The 11,275-nt window shown below is 53.9% G+C and overlaps 2 protein-coding genes across 2 annotated transcripts in view; both read right to left on the bottom strand.

Annotated features, from left to right (window-relative positions):
- The window catches only part of CACNA1E (calcium channel, voltage-dependent, R type, alpha 1E subunit), a 189,671-nt gene that overhangs the window by 19,353 nt on the left and 159,043 nt on the right, over positions 1-11,275 (bottom strand). The window contains exon 42 of the mRNA XM_014943404.1: positions 1,489-1,585. Within this exon, the coding sequence (XP_014798890.1) occupies positions 1,489-1,585 (97 nt within the window). The remainder of the gene's footprint in view (positions 1-1,488; positions 1,586-11,275) is intronic.
- LOC106888892 (voltage-dependent R-type calcium channel subunit alpha-1E-like) lies at positions 3,758-10,424 on the bottom strand. The gene is made up of 5 exons (XM_014943406.1): positions 10,249-10,424; positions 9,651-9,816; positions 9,407-9,534; positions 5,382-6,761; positions 3,758-4,879 (listed from the first exon to the last, which is right to left on the bottom strand). The coding sequence occupies exons 1-4, from the start codon at positions 10,260-10,262 to the stop codon at positions 6,545-6,547; spliced, it is 525 nt and encodes a 174-aa protein (XP_014798892.1). The 5' UTR covers positions 10,263-10,424; the 3' UTR covers positions 3,758-4,879; positions 5,382-6,544.

Here is an 11,275-nt window from a genome sequence, read left to right as displayed (position 1 = left end):
TCCACCCCAGGACACCGGCTCACTGCCTTCCAGGGCTCCTCCTGCACCCCAGGAATGGCCCCTGAGCCCCCCTCCCCACGGCACCTCCCGGCACTTTTGGGAAGACACACCTGATGCATCAGGGGGAATGCTCAGCAAGGGGAGAGGGGGCTCAGGTTTCCCTTCCTGGGGGATTTGGCTTTCCAGCTCTCAACCCTTCCCACCTGGGGCAGGGGAGAGGAGGGTCCCTAACCTTCAGGGACTTCAGATCGGCTGGATTCCTCTAGCATGCTACATCCTGGCGCTCCCTTTTTGCGTCTTTGATAGATGAAGTTTGCCAGCACATGCACAGGGTCCAAATTATCCAAGGGTGAGGAAGGGAAGGAGGGGTAGAAGAAGTGCAGAAGGAAAGAGAAAAGGGCAACCAAGGCAGGTTAGACACGCCATGCTCCTTCCCCACCCTGGGCAGGCGGGGTGCAAACCGAAGTGACCAGATCCACTTTCCAGAGAGTATATTTTGCTTTGTGAATACCTTGGGTCATCCCTTCCCTGCCCGTTTCTTTTCACCCGGCTTCTCATGTCCTTTCCCTGCCTTCAAGCCTCCTATTTTTTCCTGGAAAAGTGTGACGGTGGATGTATGGTATGCGTGAACTACCACGTGAGAGCTGGAGAAGGTGGCAGCACGTTTGCAAGCGTGCAGAAATCCCTCCTTTGCCAGCCCTGAACGCCGTGGCCAAGAAAAGCTTCAGTTTGCTCCACACTTTGTAGCTCCAGCTCTTGTCCTAACAGCTGCTGCCCTCAGCAAAGCCATGTAGCTCCCACCCCACGTTCTTCAGGTCTTCCCGTGCTCCTGCTCCATGCCTATGCAGCCAGGAGCATGCTGTGCCTGTGCCAACTGCTGGCCACCACCCCAGGAGGAAGAAGGGGGTAAAACTCAGAGACACCTTTTGAAGGCATCTGGCTTTGCCTTGCACAAGCCACCTATGGAATAGCTCATGCTGATGTGCCTGTCTTCTGCACTTCAGAGCTGCTCCTACAGGATATGTCCTTGCTGCCCACCTGTTTTGCATCTCCATGGGCTTTAGCCCCTGTTTTTGCACTGGCCGGGACAAGGATGGTTCCGGGCCCACAGGATGAGCTTGGGTCACTGAGCTCCTAAGGACATCTCACTCTCCTAACTGTGCTACAGGGTTGCTCCTCACCTCATCTTCCCTAACCCTCCCGCTTCCACACTATTGCTGATCCTCTCCCTTTTCTTTCACTGGGGTCTTCCACCCCAGAGCTTCTTGAGCTTGCGAGTGACCGCAGCAGCATCACTTGTGTGGGCAGTGAAGACCAGCCAGCGTGGCCAGGGCTCTTCTGAGCAAACCATGCTCCCCAGGAGTGAGCTAAACACGCGTTGGATGCCCCAACGCCTCCCCAGCTTCCCCCAGCCCCAACCTCCCACAGCTCCCTTGAGCCCCAGCTCCTGCTCAGCTCTAGCCCCCGTAGAAGGAAGGGTTGATCTACCTTATAGGCCACCTTGGAAGGACATCTCTTGCCGAGGCCTAGCGGTGGTGACATAAGAGTCAGCATTTCATACATCTCAGTGTAATGGATTCGGCCACTGCTCATGAAGGGGGAAGGGGAGGGAGGGAGATGCAGAGAGAGAGAGGAGGCATTCCCAGAGAGCGGAAAAAAACGTACAAACAAAAATAGTACAGGAAAACAGGAGAGAAAAAACAAACGGACAAACAGGAAAAGAACAGGAAACCCGTTAATCAAGGCAAATCATACATGAGAGACTGTCCTGATGTGGATTTATAGCACTGCTCACACAGACCCAGGAATGCTGGCAGAAAGCAACTCACCCCTCCTCCTCTCTGCTGCTGGCCTCAAGCGCCTGCCTCGCTAGCAGTCTGGGAAGTCCTCCTCCGGTCTCAACCCCTTTCCTAAAGCCCTCCAGCAGCCCCCAACTTGTCCCACAGGTTCCAGGGCTGTGTGCGAGTGGTATAAATCAGATACACGGCACTCAAGCCATGGGTTATTGGAGTTAAGGGGTGCTTTGCACCACAGTGCTGTTGTGGCCTCCGTAGCGTCTTCCCTCCTGGGGCGGGGGGGGGACCTGGGTATTTGCTTTGCACGGCCACCTAACCCATAGCCAGAAGGCTGTGTATCCCCAGCTCATTAAGGTCTATGCAATTGGGAGGCAGCATCTTGCATAGAAGGCAGTGGGCCAGGGTCACTTGTCAAAGGAAGATGCCCAGTTGCTTCCGTCTGGCTCTGCGGATGGACCACTTCCCCACCATGCACCAGTGCAAAAAAACGGCATGCTGAAATCGGCTGAAAAAACAAAACCGGGAGGAAAAGTTGTACATGCCATGCTCCCGCCCTGGCTCTCTCCCACATGCGGCTGCAAGTTCCACCAGGTTGGAGTTTAAAGAGTCTCAGCAGAGGCAGCTGTTTGGGCCTTCCAACATTGGGGTTCATTTGGGTTTCCCAAGGGAGGCAAGCTAGGACGGACCCCCCACCTCGCGCTCCTCGGCTCCATGAGGACCTGCCTGGGATTGCTGCAGTGAGGGATGCTACCAAAAAACAGGCCACTTGATGACACCTTGAGCCCTCTGCCAGGCTGAGATATTTGGGCTGTGTCTCCCTCTCTCTGCACATCCAGGAGGCTGCTCAAGTACATTTCCCAGGGATCCTGGGCTCAGCTACCTCTTCTTCCCCTCGTGCCAGGCTTCTGTCCTGCTCTGCAACGTTCAGGGCGATTAATGGGCAAGGGCAACCTCACATCAGCAAAAGCATTGACCCTTACAGCTGGGCTGGGAGGATGCTGCTGGAGAGGAACCTATCTCAGGCAGGGTGGCCTGGAAGAGAGGTCACTGCTGAAAAATTAAGGACTCCCTTTGGTATCCTGGCCTTTTCCCAACCCATGTGCTCAGAGCAGCATGGAACGGGGAGAAGAAGATAACTCCTCTTCTAAGGGTATACCACTGGTTGGGAAGCAGACCCCTGGCCAAAGAGGTCCTCCCAGAGATAGGTCCTGACATTTCAGATGTGAACTAGAGATGGTGACGACCCGCAATGGGAGCTGTTTGGAGTGCAAGGCACAGAACAGGCTGGGCAAGCCATCCCCTTTGAGACCTGAATGGGTTGGAAAGAGGATTGATAACAGCTCTGGAGACTATTCAGTGGGATGATCAAGAGGAAATATCCAGGTCCAGGAGTCCGTAAGCAGCATCTTGGCAGAGCACTGACTCGAGATGTCTGAAGGGGAGAAGATGACTTCAAAATTTACATGCTCAACAACTTTGTATAAAAAAGAAGCAAGACAGTGATCTTCCACCCATCCTTCCTGGCGGGGGGAATTTTAGCACACCCAGCACCCTTCAGAGCCTGTCTTTTGTACTGAGATTCTCTGCACAGTGAAGGAGGAATGGATTCCTTTGAAAGGAAGAGTTCACATCAGTAAGCAAGAAGGACTATGTGAGAACTGTGCTATTCTCACAGACAGGCTGTGCACTTTGCTGTTCCTCAGAGCAGAGATCTTAAAGCATTTTGAGCAGCACAGCAGTTTCCAGAAACCATATCCCCATGGACAGAAGCACAGGAAAGCACACTCAATGACATCCATCTGAACAGGATGGTTCCCAAGAGCTGGACCCAGCACAGGCACATCCTTGATGGGAGAGTTGGCCATCTGTCCTGTGTCTGGAGAGAGATGTGCCCTGTGGCTATGGCACAGGGTGGCCTGTAAAACTGCCAGGCAGTAATGGCTCGCTCCTGGTGCTCTGAGAGAACCCTGCGAGAGATGGAGGAGGAAATCTGGGGGACATCTGTCCTCATGTGGTTGGGAAATAAGTGCTGTGCCTTACCAGGCTCTTAGAAACAGAGCACCATAACAGCAAGCGACGTGAGAATAGATTTAGGAATAAGAGGTGACCACAGGGACATAAAATGAATGTCAGTGGAGCATGCGCCTGACCCATGACCATCTCTAGGGCTACTTCTAGGGGGCAAAGATAATGCCCACTTCCTTGGCTCATTTTTGCATGATTGCTAGAAGCAGATGGGTTGAAGAAAGGCAGAGAAAGCCCCAAGGAGTAGAGCTGGCTGTAAGGATGCAGCCCCAGCAAGATGTGATTACAAGACCTGCTCTCCCCAGCATAAGGACAGAACTTGCTAGACTTACACAAGAAGTCTTCCTGCATCAATGCCCCCTTGTTATCCCACCTGTGGATGGCTTAGCAAGTATGCTTCCATACCAAGCTGCACCCCTATGCAGCATCCTCAACTTGCCCAAGCACCATCTCTTCTAGAGAAGGCTGTCCACCACTCCATAAACACGTTGGAATGCTTGTTTCTGCAAGTCATCGTTGTCGCATTGCCTGGCAGGATAGGGGTGTGGGCTCCAGAAAGGTGAACTTGCACAGAGTGATGTGCAGGGTAGGCTCACAAAGCTGAAAGATTAGCAAGTTGGGTTGGCATCTGGGATCTGGACCATGGTGGCAACATGAAACAACCACGTGGGCTTTCTTTCTTCATCAGTTGCCTTTTGGGAATTGTGCCAGGACAGCAGGAATCCCTGAAAATCTCTTATGTCCTTGAAATAGCCCAGGCATAGGGAGGAGGAGACAGAGGTAAGACAAGGAAGAGATGGGTATGGTCTCCCTCACACAACAGCAGAAACTGGTCTCACTCCCTCTCCCTCCCCCTGAGTCTATCCACCTTCACTGCTCTGTCCATCCCACAGAGTCAGCAGAAAGCCCAGAATGCTGCAGAGCTCCCTCTTCCCAGGAGACATTACAGGCACCCTTCTGAGCACCAGGTGATCCAGCTTAGAAGAGCAGTGTTTCCCAGTGAAGCTCTGATGTCCATCAAGAAAGATTAGGAATTCCTCCTAAAGGTCTCTTCTGTGCTCCAGAAAGGTGAACTTGCACAGAGTGATGTGCAGGGTAGGCTCACAAAGCTGAAAGATTAGCAAGTTGGGTTGGCATCTGGGATCTGGACCATGGTGGCAACATGAAACAACCACGTGGGCTTTCTTTCTTCATCAGTTCCTTTTGGGAATTGTGCCAGGTCAGTAGGAATCCCTGAAAATCTCTTATGTCCTTGAAATAGCCCAGGCATAGGGAGGAGGAGACAGAGGTAAGACAAGGAAGAGATGGGTATGGTCTCCCTCACACAACAGCAGAAACTGGTCTCACTCCCTCTCCCTCCCCCTGAGTCTATCCACCTTCACTGCTCTGTCCATCCCACAGAGTCAGCAGAAAGCCCAGAATGCTGCAGAGCTCCCTCTTCCCAGGAGACATTACAGGCACCCTTCTGAGCACCAGGTGATCCAGCTTAGAAGAGCAGTGTTTCCCAGTGAAGCTCTGATGTCAATCAAGAAAGATTAGAAATTCCTCCTAAAGGAGGACTGCAGGGACTTGAGCAAGTGTCCTCAGCAAAGCCACCATCCTTTGCCAACAGAGAAGAGTCAAAAGATTGCAATGAGCCCCTCCTTGAACAAATGAGCCATCTGAGATTCTTGCAAGAAATCTCCTATCCCTAAATATCTTTTCATAAATACAATGGCCAAGCATCCAAGACCTCGTCTTGCTTGCTCTGCCTTACTTCTGGTGGTTTACTTCAAGATTTCAAATGTGTGCATCATCCCCATAAGCAGCTGTGGAGGGTGACAGGCCCGTTCCAGGGATGCTGGCTGGAAGAAACATTTCTGATGTGGTGAGAAGGACATGGTGACTACACCATGCTGCACCAAGGAACCCTCTTCCTTTGCAAGGACTGGGGGTGTCTGAGCTTCCCTCATACACCTCCTCAGATCCTGTGAGGGATGCAGATGGAAGAACAATCTCTGTGGTTCATCCTTTCATGCCATGGACACAGACATAGGCATCATGGCACTTTGGAGAAGGCGGCAGGCACAGGATTTTGATCAATTGTCAACAGAAAATAAAATAAAATTTTTAAAAAGTGCAAGCCAGAGAGGCACAAGGAGGCCAAATCGTTGCTGTGGACTCATGGCCAGCAGCTGGGAGCTTGGCTCAAGCTGAAGAAGAGGAGCTTTTGAGCTCCATAGATGTGCACAGTTGCCACCACCTCCCAAGAAGATCTGGCAAGCTAAGGGAAAGACTAGCAAGAGTCCTGCTCCCCAGGGATGTTGTTGTATGTCCTCCAAGTGCCTTACTTGAGGAAGAGTCTGTTGGTGTCCGCCAGGGAGAAGGGTCACCCTGGCCTCCTCATCCTCCCTCCAGTCCTCACTCTCCAAAACAACAGCAAAGTCCCCAGCATCCTCCTACCTTTGCTCCCCACTTTCTTCTCCAGGAACAAACCACATCTAAGTACTCAAAAAACCTCCTGCTCCCATGTGAGGTCACTCTGAGACACAGGGACGGTGACACTTGGCCCAGGAACCTTTATGGGGCTCTCTGCACTGATGGTGGCTGGGGCAGGGGGTTGGCTGGAGGACGCAATTTGTCAAAACCCACCCCAGGAGGCTCTGAGCCCCCCCTGGCCCTACTCATGCTTCCCCTTGAGGGGGACAGCTGCTGGCTCTGGGAGGCCGTGGACCTCTTTAAACTCAAAAGGAAAGCAACGTCAGGGTTCCCTCAGGAGGCGCGGTGGTGGTGGAGCGGGGTGGGAAGGAGGGGTGGATGGTGCGTCCCGTGGCCAGGTTGTGGCGGAGGACTGGGAGGCAAACCTTGCACGCCACCCTGTAGGGGCAGTTCTCTCCTAGGCCCAGAGGAGGCGAGATCACCCGAACTAATTTGTACATATCCTTATACGAGATCCTGCCGCTGCAAAGGAAGCACAGGTGGGTTAATAGGACACTGAGAGAGTGGAGGGGAGGATGGAGAGCTTAACCGGGGGATGCCGGGGCCATCCGTGGGGCAAGACCCCCGGGGGTGCATGGCTCTTCTCCTTCTGTCTCTGTCAGACCCAGAGAGGTGAAAGCTGTGAGCATCAGCTACTGCCTTCTCCTCCGTGAGTCAGCTCATACCTCCTCACACTGACCCATCTTGACCCTGCAGAAGGACAGTTTTGGTGGTGAACACCAGCCCATCACCCTTTCTCATCGTGCCCCTGGCCGCCTATGCCTGGTGGGAGAGGGCTGGGATTTTAGATGGGGTGAGCCTGCAGCTTGGTTGGATTCTAGCCATCACGAGCCCTTCTGATGGAGTTCTCACACCACCAGAGAGCCTGCCCTCACACGGCCAACTCTCTGGTCCTCACAAGGTCCCAGGGAGCTTGGCAGCTGAGTCACTTGTATCTCCAATGTCTGGCGAACCTGAGATGGCGAGAGATAATGTGACCAGCTGGTGACCGGTGGCTGTGGCACTAGCACCTAGGTCTCTCATGGTCCAGTCCTGCGCTCCGACCACCAGACCACACTCTGCCGAGGGTACACATTATTAGAAGCAAACTCGCCCATACACACACCACTTCTTGCCCACAGAAGCACATCTCCCCAGGCCCGGGCACAGTCATTGCAGGAAACAGCCCGTATCCCTCCTGCACCGGCTGAAATAAGAAAGCAGTCGAGGCAGAGAGCTGGCAGGAGAGGGTGTAGGGGCCGTTGAATGCTGAGCTCCCCGCTCCACTCCAGACCAGAGCCCTTTGGGAAGTGGGACCGTGTGGGGTGGAAGTGCTGAGGTGCAGCATGCTGCAGCCTCCTGGGCATCCTCAGACAAGCTTGAAGGGAAACCACATGAGAAAGCAAAGACCAGCGTTACCATCCTACCCGGCGCCTTTGCCTTTGGTTTCTCCTTGCTCTTCTCCCATCCCCTCTCCATCACAGGCCAGAGCTAACCCAACCATCTGGGCAAAACTCATCCCTGAGCCCCCCCTGGTGCTGGATGGTCTCCCCATGAGACCTTCATGTGATGGTCCCGGTGTCAGGATGCAGAACTGCTGCCCCACTCAGGTGGTGGGACCCGTTCAGATGTACTCACCCGTTCCTCACCCAGCAACCGGGGCCAGGGCTGCCCCCATGGGCTCAACACCACCGGCTCTTGCGCACATCCCCTAACCACTGGTTACATATCATGACAAAAGAGCAGGGCTTGCTCAGAATCAGAGGGGTACATGGCATCGACAGGACAGTTCAGGCATACTTTTTCAGTGATTGTCCTGGAGACCCAGGCCACCAACATTGGGGACGAGAGTCAATGAAGCATCTGGTGTGAAGAAATCCTTCCCAAAAACCATGGGTGAGAAGCCCCACACCAAGCAGCTGGATGTTTCACTGCTCTCACCTCCTCTCCCTTCTCTAGTTGTCCATCAGGACATCTACTCACCCGTACTGACCTCTCCCCCTTGCACAAGGCACAGTTGCCCATGGGGATCTTGCACAGCAACAAGAGTGCTGGAGGAGGCCACACAGGGAGGAACCTGGCCAGCACTGAGCTGCACAGGGTTGGACAGAAACGGTGAAGGAAACTGTGCCAGGAGCTGATGATATTAGGCATTAAAAAATATCTTGTCTGGAGCTGGTCTCTTGAGGGGTAGGACATTAGCAGTGGAAGTGAAGAGTCTCCAAAGGGAGCGCGTGTGGCTCTCAAGGGCTCTTGAACTAAGATCGCCCACGCTCCCTGGCACAACGGTGGTGGGTCATGGCTCCAGAGAGGCTGTCAATGGGCTGGGGGAGGGAAGAAGGGGCCACATGAGATGCCCTTGTAGTGCTGGGGATGAGTGGAGGACAAACATGCTCCCAGAGGTGCCGTGTGCTCCACACTGCCCTGGGGATACTCCAGACCACCCCACGAGGAGCGGTGGAGACCAGCTCCTCTGCAGCAGCAGCGGGAGCAGAGCCAAAGCCCGACCACCAGGAGTATGAGTGGTTGCTGTGAACTTGTCCCATTGCTGGGAACATGCTGCCAGCAAACGGGAGCCCTGTTTGCTGGGGTCTTCATCAGCAAAGGCGTGAGTGCAGGAAAAAAAAGTCCTCCCAGTGTAATAAGACAACTGCCCAAACCCATCAAACACGCTCCCAACAAGGTCCTCCAGAGGTTACTTGGCAGGAGCCCAGCAGATCCCCAGCACTTTCCCCATTGCTGGGAACAAGCCACACTCAGCCCTGCTCTGACCAGGGAGCTGTGGGTACTTGGGACTAGGTGATGGAACCAGTCTCAGGACAGAGCTGGTGGAGGGGGACAGAGAGGGAGGCTGAGAGGGACTTGCCTACTGGCCGTAGAGGAGAGAAAGAGTAGGAACCTCCAGCGCTCAGGATAACCACCATGGCAAACTGTGAACATCACTCAAGATGCCTGTAACACCAGGTGTTGTAGGAACCAGCTGCTATCCGTGTAACGACCATGAGTGAGACCAGCCCTTCCCCGACCATCCCAGGCATCGCAGCCGGTTTCCGACAGCAGAACACAGAGATGCCTGTTCAAAACCAACTCTGAGAGGTTGCTCAGGAGAGAAGGAGCTGGCTACATACCACGCTGCTCTGTCATACTCTGCCCAGATCCGGACAAACTCATCTAGATGGTGAGGTCCCAGGATGGAGGAATCCCGAGTCAGGTATTCAAAATTGTCCATGATGACGGCCACGAACAGGTTGAGCATCTAAGGGAAAGGAAAGTAGGGGTAGGGGGAGCAGAGATGACCTTATGGCTGGGGTGCAGGTTGCGCGGGGCTGATGAGAGAGGCACCCCCAGGGCTCTCAGGGAGGGGGAACTCACCAGGAAAGAGCAGAAGAAGATGAAGGAGACAAAGTAAACGTAGGCCAGGTCAGTGCCACAGCGCTCATTCTCGTTCTGCCCGGACGTTGCCGTTGTGTCCGGCTCACAGCCCTTGCCCTCCAGGCAGGACAGCATGATCTCCTGCCATGCCTCTCCCGTGGCACTCCTGCACCCAACACAGCAGGTTGTGGTGGCACGGGATGGACCCAGGACAGGATACCCCCAGGAGAAACCTCACAAGAAGCTGTGCAACCCTCCTCCCCCAAATTAAACACATCTCCAGCATGCAGAGGAGCAAGGCACTGGACCAGTAGTGACTGAGCTGGACCCACACAAGCGCAGCCATGCCAGGGTGTAGGTCCTGGCACAGGGGGCCAACTTCCCCCAGCCAGCCAGTCCAAATAACTGGGGGACAGACATCCTTTTTGGCACAAGGTAGGGAAAAAAAAAGGCCACAGGAGCTCAGGAAACCCCAGCTGGTTGCTAGCTCCAAAAGCTGATGTCCACCTAACAGCCTGCTGTGAGAACCTGCCCAGCCTGGCTCCTGGCATGCCAGCACCCAAAAATGCCCCTAAATGAGTATTTTATGGCCACATACCTGAAGAGGAGCATGAGGGAACCCAGGAAGCTGCGGAAGTTGTTGTGCCGGTTAATGTGGCTTTCCTCATCTAATTTGATATTGCCAAAAACCTACACAGGAGGGAGAAAAAGGGCTCAGTTATTCAGGCAAGAGCTTCCCAAGGCAAGAGCCGGGGAAGTGGCTGCATGTTCATCTTTGCTGCAGGGACCGATCCTGCCCCAGGTCCATCACCATCAGCACAGCCACCCGCCAAAGCAGCCGACATCCACCCTCCTTGTGCAACCCCCCCATGGAAAAGCACCCCAGTGAACGCGTGCTGGTGCATGGCCATCACACTGAGCAGCCACCAGGGAAGGAGACTCTCATCTCCTTGGTGGAGATCAGCAAAGGCCAAGCTGCCATGGAAACAGGAGCATGGAGGACCTGGGATCAACCAAGTCCAACCACTCCATGTCCATCCCTCTGCTGCACCACGGGTGGCATCTGAGCACCACAGGGCAGCCAGTGGTCTCAAGCACACCAGAGGCACAGGCAGAAGCTGCACCACCCTGGGTTGGTGCTGGGTCCTGCTCCTGGTCACTCCTGGGAGTTTTTCCCTTGGTGGGGAAACGATCTGTAATGCTAAGGTTGGGCACAACGTTGGAAACAGGGTGGGCTCAGCAAGGGAGGAACAGACTGACTGCTGACCCACCACGGATGGTCAGACACCTGGGACTACCATCCCCAGGGCCAAAAGAGGCAATCAGACCCCAAACATGGGCAATATCCTCATAATGATCCACAGCTAAGGCCGTGGTAGGACATAAGGAACGTTCGTAAAGTGCCTCAAATAGGAAAAATGTGCTGTTATTACTGTTAAATATTTATTCCACTTTCCGTGAGCCTAAAAATACACTAACTGCAGAGTATTTTTTTCCCTGTGCAGGTTTTTTGGAATGTGTAATTGTAGAATATTTTCTGCCTCCAGCTATTTTGCTCAAATAACGCCCACAGACTTTACTGCTTGGGGATTTGTTCACAATGGTGTCAAAAAAGAAAAAAAAAA

This window comes from Calidris pugnax, unplaced genomic scaffold, assembly GCF_001431845.1.
Source record: "Calidris pugnax isolate Ruff unplaced genomic scaffold, ASM143184v1 scaffold63, whole genome shotgun sequence".
Classification (NCBI taxonomy): domain Eukaryota; kingdom Metazoa; phylum Chordata; class Aves; order Charadriiformes; family Scolopacidae; genus Calidris; species Calidris pugnax.
Note: the sequence above shows the minus strand (reverse complement) of the source record. Positions and strands in the feature narration are given on the sequence as shown.

Coding starts and splice junctions, on each gene's coding strand:
- LOC106888892 (XM_014943406.1), bottom strand. Junction 9,535..9,650: donor TCTTCTTCTGCTCTTTCCTG/GTGAGTTCCCCC, acceptor CCTTTCCCTTAG/ATGCTCAACCTGTTCGTGGC. Junction 6,762..9,406: donor GAGTATGACAGAGCAGCGTG/GTATGTAGCCAG, acceptor CTTCCTTTGCAG/CGGCAGGATCTCGTATAAGG.